Here is a 21,731-nt window from a genome sequence, read left to right on the forward strand (position 1 = left end):
TCTCATTTTACATGTATTTATTGTGCTGGTCTGCTCAAATATAAACTGGGCTCAAAATTTTAGACAACTTAAAATTATGTTTAAAAAAAGCTTTTTATATATTTTTTTTTTTTACAAAAAAAGAATCACTTCAAGGTTTTTACCTGAACTGCAAAAGGCACTAAATGTGTTGCCTGAATAACGGTATACGGCTGCTCTACCAGCCTATTACTCCGGAGGACGCTGGTGTGAATGTGCTTGTATGAAAGAGGAGCTTCGGCTGAATCTCGACTTATGATTCGTTAACTTCACAGGCGCTCTCGGGGAATCCTGAGGCCACACTCCCCCTGTCACCGCCCTGGGCAATTATGCTCTTTTGAAATGCAAATGATGGCATGTGCGAGTGTGTGTGTGTGTGCCTGTGTCGCTGCACGGGTGGGTGTGTGGGTGGGTATACGTACAGGTTTTTGTGTGTCTTCATTCACATCTGTGGGTATGGGTGCGTTTTTCCCGTAACTTATCTTAAAAGCACCTAAATCCACTGGCACCCTGGTGCAGCAGCAGTCAAATACAATAACATCTAAAAGCGCTGCTACCTTGTGCTCGCTCGGTCCATAGAAGAGACCCTCCAAAACGCAGCGCCGACAAAGAACATACCTTCAATTAGCTAAACGATTAACATTTTAGAGGAAGTCTGTGTTTGGGTCCCATGGGCTCCCTGTGCGCCCCACCAGTCTCTTTTCATATTCAAATTCACAACATAAAAGTTAGCCATATCTAATCCTAAAAATGGGTCTTTTACTGTTTTGTAAGGAGATAATGCCTGAAGTTTTTGCAAGCAGCATAATTGCCAGGTTATGGAGAAAGGTGTACCATTATGTTAGACAACCATCGTGGGCCATGGGTGCTAAGAGCAGAACAAAGCTCTGATATGCAGCACAGAGCTGTATGATATTGTCTTTTCTAATTTACTCGGCGATTAGTCAATCATACTAACCTAGATTCATTTAAACAAGTGCCTCTCTGAGGGTAGCCTCAACGCTTCAGTGGCTTTGTGGTCATTATCATGTTGTGCCATGGTTTGGTCTTCTCCATGAGAGACGCCACTATTGATTTGTTTCATTTTTGTGTCTGGCTGCTGTCACTTAACCATGGCATCTTGGTGCGGTGTAAGCAGGGGTTGCCCATCTGCCCGCCCTCCATAATACAGTGTGACAGTGTAATAAAATGGTACAGCGTGGAAGCCGTAAACTTTGCGTGAACTTACACCACGCTCCTGCGCCATTAGGACTGGATGAAACTCCTCCCGGACGCTTAACCCCGGGTCGGGTAAAGTGAATTTCTCTCGGCTGGGCCACTTAGAGGATGCACAGAGGTGTCTGTTTAACCTTTTTTTGTGACTTTAGACTAAAAATTCACGGCAGTGTGCTGTCAGTTCTTAGTAATGCTAGACCTCACATTTAGCAGATTCAAATTCAAACTCTATTTGCATCCAGCAGCTTTAAGGTGACTTTATATAACCCACAACAGGAAGTAGAGGTAAATCATTATTTATTATCAACTATTTTCATTGTACAATAAGAAACACAAAAAGAGCTTAACTCACAAAACAACTAAGTCAGAGTGGTGAATTGAGACATTGATTCAGTTGAAGGAAACACCCTCTGAAATGCTGAAATTATGTATTGATTTTCCTCCTGTCTTTCGCTTCACTGACTCTGGATAATTGCCTCTTTGCTGCTGCTACAGCTGAACTGAACCATCAGGGTGTCTCAGTGTCTCTGGCCTGTTATGTAGACTCGTGGAAGACAACCCTGACGACTTCACATTGCTTATGTGTCTCCACCACCTGGACAACTGCAGATCTCTCTTTAACTTAAACATTAGGAAACATTTCAGGTTCTATTAATGGAATAAAAATGTTAATGTTATTTATAAAACAATACATTTAAAAGATGAAACCTTAAAATTGTTTGTTGGTATAATATCAGTCCATTAGGAGCCAGTTTATATGTTTTTATTTGAATAGTTTTAGTTATTAATTATTATTTTATTTCTAACCATGCTGCATGAAACTTTTACTAAATATTGCTTCGCTAAATAATGAAGGGGGTTGAATCTGTCATATAGATGACAAAGTAGATCAAACCACGTTCTAACATTGAGTTATTTTCTTTTTATAGTGTTGATTTTATTTCCATATTTATCCAACACACTTAAGTTTCCTGCACAGTTTGACTGACTGGAAGTAGATCTTACAGTCCCAGGACTCCGGCAAGCTTCTTCAATCATCTCTTAGATTTTTTTCCTTACTTTCAGATCAGAAACATCTTTAGATTTCTTCGTTATTTTGGTCCTATTTTTTAACAAAGTGTTTTCTGAATATGGCCTCTATTTTCAGTCCAATTCTGATAGAAATTTTAGCATGTATATTTTGTATATTTTTTGTAAATATACAATTCTTGCACTTTTTTTTATCCACTATCAGCAAATATTAAGAGGTGAAATAAAATATTTTTTCTATATTTTGATTTATTGGTCAAGATATTTCTTTCATCAGTGCAACTTTTATTCATTTCTATAAAATGAATAACTTGTGGATGGAAACCTGCTTTGCCACCTCTTTTGAGTGCAATCAGCCCAGTAAATAACTGTTGCTTTTGCTCCCATAATCATGCATCAGTGAGGCCAGAATAATTGAGATTTCTAGACTAATATCTTTTTCAAAACCTTTAAATTTGGAAAGCATAATGCATACTTTTGTTACATCTAGACTGGACTACCGTAATGCACTGTACACTGGACTTAATCAATCATCTCTTACTTATTTGAAATTAGTCCAAAGTCCTTTGGCCAGATTACTGACTGGATCAAAAGAAGAGAGATCATATTGCTCCAGTGTTGGCAGCCTTGCACTGAGTCCCTGTGCATCACAGAATCTAGTATAAAGTGGCACTGTTAGTGTTTAGAGGCTTAAATGTTCTTGCACCTACACGTTACATACCTACATGCTGGGTCCATAGACTCTCTTAAGAACAACAAGGTCCCCAATATCTCTTAAAGATCCTGTAATGGTGAAGAGCGATTGGGAAGCTTATTTCAAAAGGGGTTTGCACGATGCACTCCGCAACGATCTCCCAAGTGACCTCAGACAAAGGTCAACTGTGACTGTCTTTAAGCAGCTAATCTCCAGGACTGTGGTTGAAGGATAGGTTGTTGTTCTGTTATTTCATGTAAATAGTGTATAAATAGTATATATGTATTTTTTTTATTGTTGCAGCCTCTTCCATTCAAGCCACAAGTACAATCACCTATGTGCTACCAACCAAAACACTCACAATTAGGTTTTTGCAGTGACCAATTTCACCCACAGACAGACACCAACCACTCATCAGCTGGTCAGTTGCCAGTGTCTAGGCCTGTATGCATGAGGCCTGAGCCAGGAGGTGTCTATCATTAATTCTGTCATTGACAATCACATAAGGAGGGCACAAGTGCGCATAACATGTCCAGTGTTGACCACCGTACTATCATTGAAAGCATTTGTTGAAGTATCCTACTGGTTCACTAGAGTACCTTGTGTTGTGTTTTGAGCTTGTATTGGTGTGAAAAAGAGGTTTTGTCCAACAACTTGAACCCAAAGTACGATCTTTCCCTAAAAGTTTTCTTTTTTTTTTCTTTTTGCAAAAACTAAACAGTTTCTGATAACTGTGAAAACCTGGACAAGAAACTATGAGTAAAAAACTCCATCCGGTGGCATATACCACCACCAACACCACCATCTAAGGTGTCATTTTTTGCTACTTCAGCAAACATATGTATGTGATCTGTGCTGCCATCTCCATTCAGTAAGCTTAGCCCAGTAAACAGTAGAAGAGAAACCGTGTTAGCTATAACAGTGAGAGTAATAACAACTGATAACATCCTTTTAAAGAAAAACCTCAAAAAACCTCATATGTTTTTCCTCTGTTTTTTTTTTGTGTGCCTTTGAGCCATCTAGTTTGGAGATCGACAGCTGCACAGATGCCTACAGTTTTATGTAGAAACAATTTTTTTTTATAACAAGCTACTTGTCTTATCACTTTGCAGAAGTAAGGGTCTCTCAACCCATAAAGAGAGGCTCATGACAGTATGACAATGTCACTTTGTGGCACCACCAATCAGCTTGGCTGAGCTGTTACATTAATGACCTGCACATTTCTTATGGCTAGTAAAAAGAAAATGTCCCCGGTGTTCTGGGAATACATCCTACCCCACAAACCATCCTACCCCTTGTTTCTGCATATGTGTGCGCATGCGCAGAACACAAAAATGCAAGTTGCTAGCATCTGGCTGTGATTTAACACTACTCCGTTTTCATATTTTGAACTATTAGCACTTTATTGACATGGACACTGTATTTTTTAAGCCACTGTGATTGTTAATTGTACAGTGAAAAACTATCTGCTTATTGCAGAAAACTATTGAAATCAAATTTCCAGCTTTGGTCAAGTCTAGTTTCAAGTTATTGCTTCTGCACATGTGCACAACACAAAAGCGCAAGTTGATAGCATCCGCCTGTGATTTAACGCCTTTTTCATATTTAGAAAATAGCTAAGTATTAGCACTTTATTGACGCGGGTACTTGATTTTAATATGCCATTGTGAATGTTTGTTAATTTTCAAGTGGAAATGCCATCTGCTTTTTGCACAAAACTATCAAATTTGCAGCTTTGGTTGAGTAGGATGGTTTGTCAGAACAACGGCATTAAATCACTCACCACAAAGTGATGTTGTTGAGGTTGTGATGGTTGGAAAGAATTGCTGCCGATAGTTCAAAACCAATTTATTTATTTATCATTTATTTAGTACTAGGTTAATGGTTACTTGGTGTCAGGATATTAAAGAGAAGGCCAATATTTTTATAGCAGTTGTTTCCACAAGTCAGGCAACACGGTGAAATAATTAAGATCAGCGGTCCCCAACCCCCGGGCCTCGGACTGGTACCGGTCCGTGAGTCGTTTGGTACCGGGCCACGAGAGTTGAGGCTCAGGTCTGAAATGTATGGTTTTCAGGGTTTTTATCGGTTTTCAGCGTTATTTTGTTATCGTTTTTATCGTTAACTCGGTTTTCCTGGGTCTTTTCACGTGTGTTATGAATAAATCTTCTTTTTTTCGGTACCGGTACTAGTTTTATTTTCTTGTATTTATCCGCGACACCTTAAAGGCCGGTCCGTGAAAATATTGTCGCGTATAAACCGGTCCGTGGCGCAAAAAAGATTGGGGACCGCTGATTTAGATGAATAAATAGCACCGCGGGCAACTTTAGAGAAATTTGTACATTTCATTTCCTGGTCAGCTGTTCCTGAGCTTTATTTTTTGGTATGAATACTTTACCACTTTTCAGATGCAGAACATAAGTTTAAAAAAAATTAATATAAACATGTCATTGCTGCTGAGGATAAAATGTGATTTCCACCTCAAACTCTTGAGATAATAAAAAATCTTAGGCAAAAAAAATGCAAATAAATGTGGAGATAAAATCTAAATTTTTATTTGTGTTTTGAGATCAGTGCTTCACAGTAGCTTACATGTCATGTAACTGTCATGTTTTTCAGTGGTTTTAACAAGCATGAGTAAAAGTCTGGAGGTGAAGCCCGATAATTGCGATGTGTCTGAAGCACACTGCCTCACTGCTCCTGTTTGACAGGTGCCAGCTTTTGGTGCTACAGACAGATTTAATGAGCAGGACCTTTTCCCTGAGAGGTGACACGCTCAGGTCACAAATAGTTTTGCCTTTTATGTCTCGGATATTGGTGAACAATTTTGACACTGTGTTTTGAACAGAGCAGAATAAACCGCTATTTTCATACTTGAGGACTCGTCAGTACACTTTAATTCTGTCAGGATGCTTGGCTGCCTTTTGAAAATGGAAGACGATGAGCCCTCTGCATGAAATGTCTTTTTTAGGACAATGAGCCTTGTGGGCTTTAGAGAAATATGAAGACAAACTGTTGATGACAGCCCCTAATTCCCAAGATCTAGAATAAATGTTTTTCCCTTTTTTTTGGTCCAGAAAAAAAATAGACCTCTATCCATCATCGAGTTTTCAGAGCACGCCTACAGAAAACATGCTCTTATTTCCAGGGCTAGATGTTGCTCATTTGGCTGAAAGGTAAGTGGATTTTTCTGAGGTTAAACTGTCGTTTAATGCCCATTAAAGGTTTGACGCTGTTTTGCAAACTGACATACGTCCTAGCAAAATCACAGGGCAAACATGGGACACGAAAATGGATAAAAAACTGATTCAAATTCCTTTGATGTGGCGTTGTCTCAGTCACTTGAAAAATCAGATGAAGACAGAGCTGTGGTAAATTGCTCTGTGAATGTGGCTGCTGAAACCAATACTGTTTTCTTTGCTTTGCTAATTATTAATTACCCATCTCCATGCATATGTGTTTATTCCTAATTGTATTTGATGGATGAGTGGCAGCTTTGACACCTCATTAGACCAGATTAATTGAACGACACAATATTTATGTCTCGGCAATGACCAGTTATCCTGCCATCTATCACCGAGATGATCTCACTGATTGAAAACCACTGGTCCGTGTAATCCTAATTATTTTGAATTAGAAAAGAATTTATTGCTTCTTGTGGCGTTTTTCTGTGATGATGGCAAATTGGAAACATTAAATGCATAACGAGGGAGAAAATGAGAGGAAGACACAATCACAGAATTAATGCGGGTGAATGTCGGAGAAGGGGGAAGGGCGCACAAAACAAACCAGGTGCGCGCCTTATCGAGCCACGGCTTTTCTCCTGCACTGCACAGTCTTAGACGCAGGCTGTCATGTTTTCTCAGGATTCTGCAATAATATTTGTCTCTTTCTCATAAGTCTATAAGGCAATGCCCACAGGATGCCTATTTAGAAGAAGGGTTACTTCTTTCTTTCTTTTTTTTACTCAACCAAACCTCTATATTTTCCAACTCCCTATCCACTCTCTTCCAAACAAGCTTGTGCAGAACATCTTGATCCATATTCTTGTCTTTTATTAAAAAGTTGGCTGAGTACTCGAAAAACATTTCCACTGAACTTCACATAACCCTCCTCCAACTTCTGCAAAGCTTTGCCCCTCATGGGAGGAGCACAAGCTAAAATCCAGCATTTGAGCTCACAGAGAAGCAACAAGGCCCTGAAGAGTGGAGCTTTTACTATCATACAGCATAGGAAAGCCTCAAGGAACAGACTTCTTTCCCAGGTAGTCAGAACTTCCTCATGCTTATTTTTCCAACTTTTCAAGTTTCTAACACCATTAGCCGGCTCCCCTGTGGTCTTGAAAGCAGTAGCGTTGATTGAATTAAGCTATTTCCTTCTTTGAGACACTTTGACTAGCTTTCTTATACCGCAGCCAGTCACTGCTGTAACTACACAAACGCCCAAAGCTATAGGCACATACAGCACACACACACATGCTCACCACTGTTTGTATATGTATATGCACAGACAGCGCACATTAAAGATTGCACACGACTACAAATGCAAACTGAATCTGACAAACCATCTGTAGAAATCTGCTGACCAGAGTCGCTCAATGTGATATAGACCAAAGACATTCTTAGAAGCTGCTCTATAATGCCATTTACACCATAGTATTTTAATCAATTTAACTGGCCTTTTTAGATATAGTTGGCTCAAAATGCTCTTTATAGTTTTAAAAATAGGACAAATGGTCTTTTGGAATCAGCTGGGGAGAAGTTTAATCTCATTGAATGGAGCCAAAGCCAGACGTTTAACTCCACACAGTGTAGAATACAAGATTATACCGGCCTGATATAGCCCTTCCACCACCCGTTTATTTTTATCCTCTATTAAGGCAGCGATATCCTTAAAGGCTGCCAAAATTATCCTGTAAAAATGCTGACTGGGAAATATGAAAGGTTCCAGGCGGGTCTAGTAAGCAATCTGTGTGCATGGCGGAGCAATGTGACTGCTGTGCTTGCTATACCAACAGGGGTGACCCCAGTTGGAGGGAGAGGTGAGACTAAATGAAAGTCATCCCTGGATCTTGGGGGAGCCGAGCCTGGAATACCAAGCCTCTCTCTCCGAAATGAGATTTGCTGCCAATGAGGCTGCTTTGCATAAATGTTTGCTTTTATTTATTTATTTATTTATTTTAACTTGATGATTTCTCGGCAGCTAAACTAATATTTAGAGAGCTTCTTTTACGGGCTACGCCACCAAATCTCCGCTTAACCGTTTTGATAATTCTTTCACCCATGGAGGTAATTCATTCACACAAAGAGCTTCTTTCCTTGTGGGTTTGGGACGAACGAAGAGGATAATTTCCCTATCAAACGCGCTCATTTAAAACAGAAAGTTTCGCACTTAAGTTAACCGTTCCTCAGAGGGAAGCTCGTAATTGAAGAGTCACTAGTGCCCTGTGGGTGTTCTGAGACGTTGAAGTCGGTATGAGCCCAAATGGCAGCTCTGTGACATGAATTTGAGAACGTGCTATATTTTTCTTCTTTCAGACACTTTCGGTGAGGCTGGCTAATGTGCACATTTGCTATCATGAAGATCTAGATGCTCGTATGCATTCCTGTGTGTTTTATTTTTGTCCAATCAGTTGTGTTACCCACTTCTCTTTGGGCTAGCCGTTTTTATCGGCAGGGTCTAGACACGGACATGCGCGCAAGCATCGTAAGGCTTTAAAAAGCTGACGGCACCAGGCTCCCCTTTTTGCCAGCTTCCATATTGGAATGAACTTGAGATGAATGTATTGATCCGACAATGACACAACCTGGCTTTGCTTCAAAGGTGACTCCATCCCAGACCCTCTTGTGTTATGCAGTTGACGTGGGCGAGTCGCAGAGGATTCGAGCGGTGTCAAGGAGTCGTTTAAAATTAGAGCGTGGGGGGTAAAATTGATTTTGTTTATATGTGATGTGATTAAACACAGCGGAGACCGTTTGCTGTCGCTGGAATCACAATCGCGGCTTTCAAAGATGCAGCGCAGGTTGGAGAAATGTCCTTAAGTTAATATATGCCATTTGGTGATTGCCTTTAACCAAAGTGACTTCTGATGAGTGAAAACATTTAACAAAGAGCACAATACGTAACAGCACCAACAAGGCAGTGATTTAAGAGTTCATAACAGCGGATTTCTCTAATTATGATGCAGACTCTGTACTGAATACTTAGTCAAAGGTCTGATGGAGGCTGCTTAGCTAATTTGGGTGTCATCCCTCTCAGCCTTACATATTTATAATACATTTGCTCACAATATAAACTCCCGCAGGACCTTAAAAGATGTTTTTGGAGAAGCTGTATGCTCACATTTGGTCACACTCAGCCTGTTGCTTACTATCAGTGATGTCACATCAATATCCCACAATAGTAAATGATCAATCTTGAATTGACTGCATGGACATTTTTAACAGCACGAACCAGCAGAAGAAAAGTGAATCCAGTCACATTGTGGGAGTCCGGCTCTCGCAGTCAACGATATCGGAGCCCTGCAACAAGTCTCTCATTTACACAAGCGCTCACGTAGTTTTATTTTAACTGCCCTCAGTAAAATGAGAAATTAAGAGGCAAGAGATAGAGGCTAATAGCATTTATTAACCCAGCGTGAGCGGGCAGCGGGGCGACAGCGGTCCTCCACCAGCCCTGTCTCGTCCTGGTGGTTCAGTCGGCGCAGCCCAGAGAGGGGAGTGGAACATAATAAAGCCCAACAAATGCACCCAGCTGATTAATGCAGCCCTGTGGCTATAGTAATTATCCCTCTCCACACTCCTCCGGCAGACGAGCCAAACAAGTACGCGGCAGCGAAAGGAAAATGTGCAAATGATGGATTTGTGGGACTCAGTGTCTGTTTCGTGAGCTTTGTGTAAGAAGTCGAATGTTGACACGGGGTTTGTTGTTTCGGTTTTGCTGTGGCGGCGGAGTTGAAGGTTTTGCACTTGCAGAAGTTTAATGTCAGCAGTTTAATGTCTGTCTGGAGTGAGTTACAAATTCCTCGTGGGTTTAAATAGATGAAAATAAATGTATCGATTTATTGCATGTAGACGAAAGAGATAACAGTATGTGTGTTTTCAGACAGCAACATACAACAAACTTTTAACTAGTATAAAGTGAATCAAATAATGATATGCACTTAAATGCAACACTGAATTTTTATTTTATCAGATTTATATGAAATGCTAGTACACTGATAAAGCAGCTTTGCAACGTGATCAAAAAGTCATATGTATATATATTGCACTATTCCTGTTAAGAATCACAAAGTGCTTGATGACAACAATCAAACGCATTAAAATGCACAAATCTCAAATGTAATGGCAAAAATAAATATAATAACAATTCTATATTTTAAAAGAAAACCACAAGTTTTTTGGTTCTACCTTCATGCACCTTGATTATTTTCCGTGTCACTGATTGCTCATTATGTCAGTAATTTGATTAAAGCAACTGATGATTTCAGGCAACGCGCTGAGTTCATCAAAGTGGCCGCTGATCGAGTGGTGTGTGGCCGAAGTGAAACTAAAAACACCGGCTCCAAGAACTGAAGGTATTGTCTCGTGTTCCCTGCATAAATGAACCAACAAGAAACGGTTTCATCTGTACCAGCTTCTGGAGACTGAATTGAATGCCCAGAACATTTAGGAAGGCGTACAGAGTGAACTTCCTCCTGCTGATACACTTTCTTCATGGCGAGGTCAGAAGGTCAGCCATAACAGGCAGTTTGCTCGTGAATCAAGAATTTAATTACATACAAGCAGCGTGACAGGAAGACCGTGTCCCTCAGCCCACTACAATATGTCATTACTACTTATTGACACGTAACAATTTTGTCCTTTTTTGCACTTTTGAGAAATCTGCAAATTTCTGGTCCTCTACAGAAATTTTTTTCTCACAATCCTTCTCATCTTTGTTTTCATTCATTAACACTCACTGTTTACACTAGTCCAGATTTCACTCCAAAAATAAACCCCGATTCCCTTTCCTACTCAGCTGTTCTTCTCTAAATTACAGCCGTGCTGGGAGTTTACAGTGCTGAGAATGTAAAACGGCAAATGAGAGCAAAACTATAATGAGAGCCTAAACTGCTGCCTGAAAATGCAGGGTGGTGCGAGGCTGGTCTGCACTGATCTCCTTAAAGAGACACAGTCACGGTCATAGAGCCGAAAATCTGTTTTTGCTTAAATACAGATTTAATGATTGGATTACGGTTTCTTCTTCTGAAGATAACGTGATGGTGGGATTACACAGACTGTGCGCTCAATAGATTTCCTGTCAGATGCCACAAAACCCTGTGTCTCTACTCTGTGTGAGCAGGCCGCGCAGAGGAAGGGAGACAAATTAGGTCTGGACGCAAGTATGTACCCACCTCAGAAAGCTGGCAACACAAGAGTGGAGCGGGAAAATGCAAGAAATGTGGAATTTAGCCTTGAATTAAGCATTGCCAAATAAAAATGTGTTTTATTCTAAGGTAGTCTGACATACACTTTATATTTTGCATAAAGTTATTCAGTCTTAAAAATACCAAAAGACCACTTTTTTTTTGGTTTGACTGGCACTGGCTCTATTTTCTGCATGTGAAATCATACATGTCATCTGAACATCAGTTCTCATCTTCTCGGTCTCATTAAAAACATAAACATATCCCCCCTATTGATTATGTCTGGATGTCTTAATCGGATCAGCGGGAATAGCCGGATTTTCCTTCGCAGGAAAGTACATTAAATGCTAAAATATTGATCAAAAATGAAATGGAGAATGCACAGCTGCTTTAATAAAGCAATCAGCCTTTTGCTCCTGTGACTCTGATATGGACTGACATGAAAAGAAAACGTTCAAATGTATAATTCCTTTTCATTTAAAAGATGGTTGGGAAACGGGAGTCTGTCCTGAGGCTTGTGGCGACACGGCAACGCTGTGATCAATAGGAGCGTGTGATGGGTTTTGCATCGATCGGGAAAATGTGGGTTGATGAAGTGGGCTGGAGGGGTGGGTGGCGGGGCTTTGGGTTTCCTCCGATGGGCTGCCACATTTCACGTACGTGGTAAAGATCCACTCAAACTTCTCTGTCGTCGTCATCATTATTATCATTCCTGCCGAGGTCATTATCACTCTCAGTTTTCCTACATCCTGCCTCGCTAAGGACGGGTAGATCCCCTCTCTTCACAGCGTGACTGGTGGAATGCTGTGGGAAGCAGCTGTCATTACTTTAAAGGAGGGCAGGCTGTGGAAAGCCAGATCCATGGTGGAGAGGATAAAAGACTAAAGGGAACCGTTTAGCTCCATAATCTGGCACTGAGCCCTTTAAAGCACCGTAAACAGACCTGTTCAAATCACCCTCAGCGAACGTGCCTCTACTTCTGTTTCTTGTCAGTTACTGCTGTCCACTTTTGTTTACCTCATTACTTTGAATATCTATCTATCTATCTATCTATCTATCTATCTATCATTTCTTTCTTTCTCTGTTTTGCAGCGCTCCCTTGTGAATGGAGGCCGACTAGTGGCCCATTAGCCCGTCTCATCTCAGTAATCTTTCATCACCATTGGCTGCTGGCAGGACAACCTTCCTGAATCCAGCCAATAGTGGTCGCTCCATATGCACCTAAACCACTCCCTCCTGTTCTTAAAGAGCCCCCTTGTCTTCAATGGAGACTCAATCCCCCCTCGCCGACTTACTCAGCCTGAGTGCGCTCTCACTGCTGCTGCTCTCCATCCATCCCTCTTATCTTTTATTCTCTTTCTCTGTCCACCAATCCCATCATCTGTGTTCTACCTCCTCTCGTTGCTCACCATTTCCTCTCTTCATCTCTTCCTGAGGTTCTTTTTTTGTTTTTTCCTCTCTCCTCTTTCTCGGACCACCACTTTTCTTCTCACCGGCCGTACTCCTGAGCCCGAGCGTGCGGCACCTGTGCAGACTGGAGTTTGTTGGGCCAAGGCAGAAGGTTTTTCTTTTTTTTTCTTCTTCTCTTTTTATTTTTATTTTAAGTGTGCAGGTTGAACACAGGAGGGAGGGGAAGCAGCACCCGGGACCACCTGACCAATATTTATTGAGAATATGAGGAGATTTAGGAACTGATCTCCTGCTTCAGCTTTTCCCCAGCTGTTTATCTGTTGTTGTTTTTGAATTTTTTTTAAAATTGCAACATCTGGAATGCTTAACAAGGACTGATGGATGTTTCCGAACTGTGTATCCCTGACCCTCTCTGCTACCACAACCAGTAGGTGCTTCTTTATACAAATCCCTTTTTTCCCTTCTTGGTTAGCTCATCTAAACTTTTCTGTCTCTCTCTAAGTTGATAAAAATTGTTTAAAAATGTTATAATTTGTTTCTTTAAAAAAGCAAACGAAACTATTTCCAAAGACAGGGAGTTGCTCTTGTTCATGTACAGGACATCAGAGCTGAGCGGTGGCTGCTGTGGCGTAGCCTGCAGGGAGACCGGGGAGCTGGTCTCTGTACAGCTCTCTAGCTTCTGCATCAGGATCCAGGGTTTAAACTCAGCTCGTAGGAGAGAGTCACAGGCAGATTAATGCAGCCGGTATCCCGTGCACTGTCCTCCAGCACCAGCCGGTGTCCCGGGGAAAGTTAGTTGTGACTGTACTGTGTAAGCGTGACACAGAAAAGTGTGTAACTGAAGAAGTAGATACATGTCTGTCTGTGTTACTGATACAGCTCATCTCATTTTATTGTCATTTATAGTTTTTATATAAAATTGGTGGTTATGATTAAATAACACTGAGAGTTTAGTAAGTTTGGTCACCTCCAAATGTGGCACAGTATGTGAGTAAAATGCAGTTAATACGAACAACAAAATGTGCACTTTAAAACTTTTTTTTTCTTGCGCATGCATATGGTTATTGTGCATTTTCTTAGCTCAAAGGCAGGGATCAAGCAGCTTTTTTCCCTAACAAATGAGAAGTTAAAGAAACTCTCAAATCTCATTTGGAGCTCCAGTCTTTATCATTGTTACAGTTCTTGGATACCTGGAAAGATTCACTGGGATCCTCTTAATGTTAATCTGTAGATGGGATTGGAAAGGTTTAATCTGCTAAGCACTTTTTACAGGACTGCGATTAAGGATATTTCCAACTCTGCAAGGCTCCACAAAAGAAAAAAAAAGGGGGAGCATCTCCTGAAGTGTTAAACAAGTGTTTATTCTAACTGCATCAGAGCTGCCACTGCACATAATCAAAACAAATGAGATCCTATCGGTTTGTATTGGTTGAGCAAGTGAAACGACAAAGCAGCTTTGGTTAGAAGCTGTTCGCTCAGTAGAAGTATGTGTCGTTTTAATGCACTTTGCACATGCATCAAAAAAAGCTCATTTTGGTGTTAAGTGTATGTAGTTCTATTGATCACGAAATAAAATGTATACACTGCTGCTGCTGCTCATGATGACGATGATTCAAAGCGCTTCAACACTTCAGTCAAAGGTGTCGTGCACACCTTGAAGGATGTACATAAATTTGATTTATTCACTGTAATCAAATGAATCACATAAAATTCCTTTTGAAAAAGGATGTAAATCATTTCCAGGCTGGAAACTTCAACCACAGTTTTGTCAGTTGTTTTGATATTTTACATAAAAGTAACAGATCTCAATTAAATACATCTGTTTCAAGCATCGTCTCTGAAGGCTCTAACTTTTAATATCACAGTTAATTTGTGGTGGTTTTAAAACACACAATCGCAAGGCTTTCATTTTTACACTCAAAAAACCTTCAAATGAAAACTCTGAAGTTTTAATTACATCTTTAAAGAAAAAAAAAACTATGCCAAATAGAAATGATTAAAAATGACAAATCCTACGATATGATGCTATTAACCCATCGTGACCCCAGACTGTGTCTGTGTCCATCTATGTGTGTGTGTGTGTGTCTGCATTTATGTATGCAGATAAAAAAATATGCATGCGTGTGCTGACAAGTGAGTAGCTGGTTATGCATGCTATACCTGCATCCTTAAATACTTGTTAGGTCATATTTGATAGGCCAGCACTACACTAACACCACAACTCTACATATTTTTACTGGTTCTGCTTGAGATGAACGATTCTACACTTAGAATTTTTTTATTTAAAAATGTATTTGTAAGCGTTAAAGTTGCATTAACCATGTTGTCCTACATTTTCCCACATCGAGAAGTCGCACGCTGAAAATCTGTGTGCTCAGTGTCACATATATCTGTGATTAGTTAGGTTTGCCTCTGCTTTCAAACCCTTGGAGACTTTTGCCTTACAACTATCATACTGGCCCGAGGTGAAAGGTCAAAGGATTTTAGTGCCCAGCTGTCAAACCACATTTCTGATGCTAAAGCAAATACCTGCTTTGTCAAGAGACCAAAATATTAGTTACATCTAGTGATTTATTCTTTATGAAAATGTGCACGTCGGGATCGTGTTTGCGTGTTGTGGACCAAAATCACAATAAAATGCAGCTGTACATAATTGCATATGACCTACTATTTGCATCAGCCTCCACAGGTGCTCTCCACTATTTCTTGTCAGTCAGAACCATCTGCTTTAAAATTAATGGAGGCAGTTTTGAATTAAGAGTCGCATTAGACACGTTTTTTTACACATATTGCTTTATTCTTCTTTTACAATAACTGCATTTTTTTTTAATTATAGAAATTCTAATACTTATTAATTAACTTATTATTAACTGACAAAGGCGTCACATGAAGATTAAATATACTGCTTGCTCAAATTTTTTTTCAACTTGTTTTACCTGCTATTCCCACAGGTGTCCTCCCCAAGTAAACAAACAGGAATGCATAAGCGACCAAATGTATGCAGACACAGATAGACAGACATATGCACACACATGTAGACCAAAGAATCACACACTGACCTGGGATCTAATTTTAGCCGTCCGATACATAGAAACACCTGACTGTGTCTGTTAAAGAGGAGCACATCATCTTATCATACATTGCATCTGTAATTTGTTACGCTTAACACACGGGTCTTGCTGTGATTAAGATGCACCCGCAATTTATTCTTTTTTTTTTCTTTTTTTTTAACACTTGGTGTCACGTTCGGATGCTTGAGGTAAAATTAATTTGATTGCAACGGAGTATTTAAAACCCTGAACATAAGGAAAATAGTACCTGGAGTTGCCAGTTGTTTAGGGGAATTCAAGCATTACAAATTTGCAGTGAGTGCAGTTCACTATCTGCAATCAGTGTTTTTTGCAACATAGAACATGTAGTGGCGGATTTATTTCCATCCATTCGTGATCGATCTTGCACTCATTGCTTCTTTCGTGTGCTGTCCAAGGTTCGAGTTTGAATATTTCACTTTATGTGTACTCACAGCTCCCGGCCACCTTTTCGCACTTCACCAGTCACCGTTTGGTTTGTGTCAGACTGCTTGAAAAGGATCCAAACCTTACACAAGGGCTGTGATCTCTACCAACTTTGTTTGATAGTTGGCTGATCTGACCAGCAGAACTGACTGGAAAGCCAAAAGAATCCACTGACGGATGGAGGGAGCAGGTGGTGGGAAAGTGCTGCGTTGTGTTGAAACTGTGGTGAGGGGGGGAAAACAATCTGCTTCCTTCCAACTTCACCACCAGCTTTGAGTTTTCATAAAGCTGACAAAAACTGGCCGAGATAAAAACAGCTCTGAACGTGTGAAGTCGCTGCTGTGTTTTCTCATGACTGTCGCGTTCACTGTTAGCAGTGGCTACTCCTTATGAGCCGAGCTTTGTTGGTTCTGTGTGATGGCATGAGGGGAGAAATAGCTTCATCACATGTCATGACCGCCCCTCTTGTTATAGATATATCCTTTAGGTGGCCTGTTAAGACTCTGAGTTCATCAGGCTGGAGATGGACACCTTTTTTTTCTTCACCTGCTGTTCAATCAAACATGAATGTGCCTTTCAAGTGCTCAGGCTGAGTGTAAGCAGCAGTGAGAGGACTTCTTAGAAGGAGTTTGTTTTATTGATCAAATGAAATTAACACACACACACGCACACACACAAGGAAAGAAGCAGTGTGCGTCTAATCATGGAGTGCGGGTCAGCCGGCATGTTTAATTTAATGGGCCTCATCGTAGCTTCACGAGGTCTCACATTGTGAACTTAATTCCTCTTCACCACGTTAATTTGCATTGTGTCAATTGACCGGAGCGCTTACTGTATCAGCTTGAGTCTCACTTGAAATTCAGTCCATGCTCTAATACCATTAGGCAAATGCAAAGTTGTGTCATTTACACATTTGGGGGAGAAAAAAAGGGGATGTGGGGGGTGGAAGGGGTAGGAGGGGTGAGAGAAAAGCCAATTTGTGCCGAACAAGACTCGCTTGTGATTATCAGTGGATGTTATTACTGTGGAGAAGCAGACGTTTGAAGGTTATGTTTCTGGGCAGTAATTGAAATGCAAAATAACATTAGGATCGATGGCCATCTCTGTTTATTTATGAAATCAATATCGTAACTGTCCCTCATGAGTCCTTCTCTGATTCCCAATGACGGCTTAAGTCTCTGCTCGTTTATTCTTTCTCCCCCCGTAACCTCCTTCTTCTGTCTCTTTTTAAAAGGCAGTTAGGGGTGTGTTTGACTTTGCAGAGAGAGCAATTTCCTAGAGGTGCTGGATGTGTATGTAGATGGGGGTTGATACTCCAGGTAAGGAGACATCATCCATGTGGGAAATCTATGCAGTCTCTCCTCGTGGCAGTGACATTGAAGAGGCCATATGCTGGAAATTCTCTGTATGGTATGTGCATGTGTGTGAGTGTATGCGTGTGTGTTAGAGAGATAGAGAAGAAGAAACAAAGTATATCTATGTGATGCAAAACTAGTGCTGGGACTTACTACCTGAGATAAAACAACATTAAAACAAATATTTTTAAAAATGAAGGTGTCAGAGCAAAATAACTTACAGAATGACTTTCCAGCTTTGCAGCACAAGTAAAGGATATGCTTGGTTCCACAAACTTATCATCAAGCTTTAAACTGTGGTTTTAAAGCAGTTGCAAAGGAATACAATCTGATCCATTTTAAACCAGAATCACTCAGTATTATGTACAAGTCTGTGTGTGGAATGCACATAGTCGAACATTAGCATAAACACATATTAAATACACATGCAAGTACACTAAACATAAGCTCAAATGTATCCGAAAAAGAGGGAATAGATAAATCAGTCACACAACAATGCAAGAAAATCCGAACGACTTCAGGAATAAGATGCTCCGAAAAGAAGAAACCTTCACCCTTTAAAGGCAAATACAATAAATACTTCTGTTCAGTTGGTAGATTTTTTTGTTGTTGTCACATTTAACTGTAGGTTTGCGTTTCCTTGACTGAATCTGCAACGTTGTAGCTAGCAGATGATTATTAGATTATTAGAAATCCTCTTTCATGTGTTTGCTTCTATCAAATCAGCACATTACAGGGATAGCTCTTTTAAATGTGTATTCATTATAAATATATGAGGGGGAAAAAGCGATATTCGCAGCAGCGAAATTTAAGAACACACACATTTTTGATGACCTTCATTTGTGTCACCCGCATGTTGTTGTTACCACTTAACACTTGGAGACACACGCTACCCCCATTTTCCCACTCGCATGACCATTCATTTCCCAGACACCGCGGCCACTGACTAACAGTGTAATCTATGTGTCAGGCGGGAAGGGGCACTCCGTTTAAAGCTGATAGAGTTTGCCCCAAACAAGGACAGCCTATCATAGAAAGATTAATGAACTAATTTCATGCATGGCTCCTTGCCTCTGTCCTTCTGTGCTTCCATGTTCGACTGTGTGTTCAGCACCGTGATTTACGCTGTGTTCCCTGCTACAAGCTTAACCCCAAGCTCAACAATAATATTTCCTTTATGCGGAAAAGTACACGGTAAAAATTTGGAGAGCCGTATATATTCACTCCTTCACCCAAGACAAGGACAGCATGAGGTCATTTATGGAGAACTGTTTTAAATATGCATTTTCTTTTTCGTGTTTGAGTGGCAGTGTAAATTTATCATGCTGAAATTCAGGAGGCTAGACAACATATTTCATGGAGAAGAGGTGGATGGATTCGGGATTTATGTTGGGAAGCTGGGGATCTGCGGCTCTGCCAGCATGAGGAGGCATGCCAAAATACACACATGCACATGCAAACATCTGAGATTTCAGCTGCTCTGTCGGGACATTTTCCGCACCTATCTCATGTTAGCTTCAAAAAAGAAAAAATGGTCAATGATCTGAGCGTGCATCACAGTCCTGTCGCGTTAAACATTCTGGACGACTGTATTTTGTCGTACAGAGTAGTCTCTTGACGTGTGGTGGACAGACTGGAACGCGTGCATCTGCTGCTCCGTGGTGTCCATTGTGGGACTGTGTGGGCCTCTCAGAACAGAGAAGGCAGGTGACCTTCACGTCTGTCTGATGAGTCCTGCTTGTCTGCTCCGTTTGTACAATTTTTCTGCGCAGCGGAGCAAACACTACCCCATTAGGTATTAGGTGCAGTGCATGTGTGTGTGTGTTTTTTTGTCAAGGGAGTGGGACAGGTTGAGGAGAGTCAGGCTGTGGTTTGAAAACTCTATGTCTCTTTATATTGGGGCTGGTGGGGGGGGGGGGGGGGGGGGGGGGGGGGCGACCAAATTATGAAACTATGAAGCTATTTCTGTCTGCACGAATTGGTGGTTCGTGCCATTATTTCATTTCGACAGATTTGAAAGGGCCCATTAGAAATTTCCATTAAACCTAACAAAAAACATCTCCCCAGCGTTGCCGTGTGCTAAGTGTGGAATGAACTACTTTTTACGTATGCCACAATGTGCTATTCCATAGGGAATCCCCCCCTATCTGGCTGCAATGATGTATTAACTATTACCAGGCTGGTCTCTCTCCACTTCAGCTTGGAGAAAATATATCGTCCAATTGACTCTAGGTGAATGCTGATTGCTAACAAGATTTAACATGAGTCATCTGAGTCTTTTATAAGCCACAATATCCTTAGAATGAAGGCTAACACAATGCTGTATCTCTCAATCTCGCACTATGTTAACAGTCTCGACTGATTAAAAATGCATAAGGAATGTCTGGGGCCCGTAAGAGGAGGGTTTATTTTTTCATGCCTCATCTGGAACAGGAAGGAAGCCGAGGATCAATAGATCTGATCTGGGCCCAGGGGTAGAGGCTATCTCCTCCTCTTTTTCTCTTCTTCTCACTACTCGTTTGCAGTTAAAAAAGAAAAAAAAAAAGAGGTTTCTTGGCTTTAAATAAACACTTGTGCAAAGGAGGCAAAAGAAGGAAAATGCATTCGGAAACACAACACCATATTTAAAAAAAAAAAAATGGAGACAGCTCCTGGCAGTAAAAAAAGCCAAAAAGTTCAGACTGTAAAGCAGCATTAGCTTGCTATTAGTTTCAGACATTCCCATCACGCCTTTCCGCCACTCTCACCCCATATTTATGACTCATAAGAATTTAAGGGCTGAAGTTCTGTAAGATCAACACCAACTGTGACAGACAGAGCCAGCAGTTCTAAGACCAACCCGGGCCTCATTTCATGCTTCGTTTGAGAGAATATTATTGAATTACAGCAAGGAGCGCAACATACACTGGCTTTGCAGCCTCAAAGAGAAATGACTACCCACCAGTAGCAGTAATCGTTAAGTAAACAAGCATACTTATGGAGTTATAACATCACCGTTAAGCAAAGTGTATAATTTCTTATAAAGCTTAACAAGGCAAATAAAGAATACTCTCTTTAGCTTCTACCCTGCATTATGAGGATTTTTTTTTTCTTTAATCCTACCTTTGTAATCTTTATGATGAAATTCTTGGAATAAGGCACTTCCTCTGCCAGCTGTAACCCAGCACCTCCACTGGCAAAATAACTGGGACTATTGATTGGGTCATCTATTACCCACAATCCTCCATATGCTGAGTGTAACACCTCTCTTTGTCCATTAACAGCCTTCTGAAGTTTCATTCATTCATTTACTTCTGGCAGCCGACCAATTGTGGGCATTGTTTGCAAGATGTATGGGGCATCTGTTGACATGGTCGTTAGTTACCATTTTGCCTGAGAGGAATGAGCTACTGCACTATATCACTTGGCATTCCGGCGCATTAATGGTTGTGTGTGTAAGGCAATCTATCAAACTCAGGTGAACGGGCTGATGAATTTCTCGCAGAATGAGTGGCGGATGATGGTAGCAGGCAAGACTCGGTACAGTCACGGCGAAGCTTTTGTGCTCTGTTGTGCTCTGTTGTTTGGTCCTCTTTTTTTTGAGAGCCATTGCGTTCTTTTTATTTAAAGAAAAAGTTTTAAAAATGTGTGAAGAAAATGCGGTAAAACGGTTAATATTTTTAAAAAGTTTGTTAATTATTAATACTGAGATATGTTACTTTTATGTTATTAGTTTGTGTAATAAAATATTATTTTTATGCCAAAGCTCAGTGTCCCCTGATGTGGTTTCTATGCCAATATGACAGTTTTTGTGTTTTGTTTTGTTTTTTTCCAAATCCAAATCACAATTTTTTTCCTAAATCCAACCAAACAACTCGTGGAAACAAAAGTTGAAAACAACACAAACCATGGTGTCCTTCTGCCTACTTATATATGTGCTTTAAAACAAGTGGTTTGAACTCCACCATATCACCCAATGCTCTCCTTTTCTTTTCTCTTTTTCCTCACACACAGTCAGTCAAAGCAGATGGCTGCCCTTCTAACCTTGTTTCTCCTCGAGGTTTCTCCCACTTAAAAGGGAGTTTTTCCTTCCCACTGTCGCAAATTGC

At 40.6% G+C, this 21,731-nt stretch overlaps 1 protein-coding gene across 2 annotated transcripts in view; it reads left to right on the forward strand.

Moving 5' to 3' along the window:
* Positions 1 to 21,731, forward strand: part of esrrgb (estrogen-related receptor gamma b) — an 84,159-nt gene that overhangs the window by 28,899 nt on the left and 33,529 nt on the right. Inside the window, exon 1 of one of the 2 annotated variants that reach the window (XM_026194904.2) lies at positions 12,149 to 13,200. The exons of the other annotated variant lie outside the window; for it this stretch is intronic. Within the exon in view, the coding sequence (XP_026050689.1) occupies positions 13,151 to 13,200 (50 nt within the window). The 5' untranslated portion in view covers positions 12,149 to 13,150. Of the gene's footprint in view, positions 1 to 12,148; positions 13,201 to 21,731 lie in introns of those variants that run through there. 2 annotated transcript variants of the gene reach the window in all.

This window comes from Astatotilapia calliptera, chromosome 15 (assembly GCF_964374335.1).
Source record: "Astatotilapia calliptera chromosome 15, fAstCal68.1, whole genome shotgun sequence".
Classification (NCBI taxonomy): Eukaryota; Metazoa; Chordata; class Actinopteri; order Cichliformes; family Cichlidae; genus Astatotilapia; species Astatotilapia calliptera.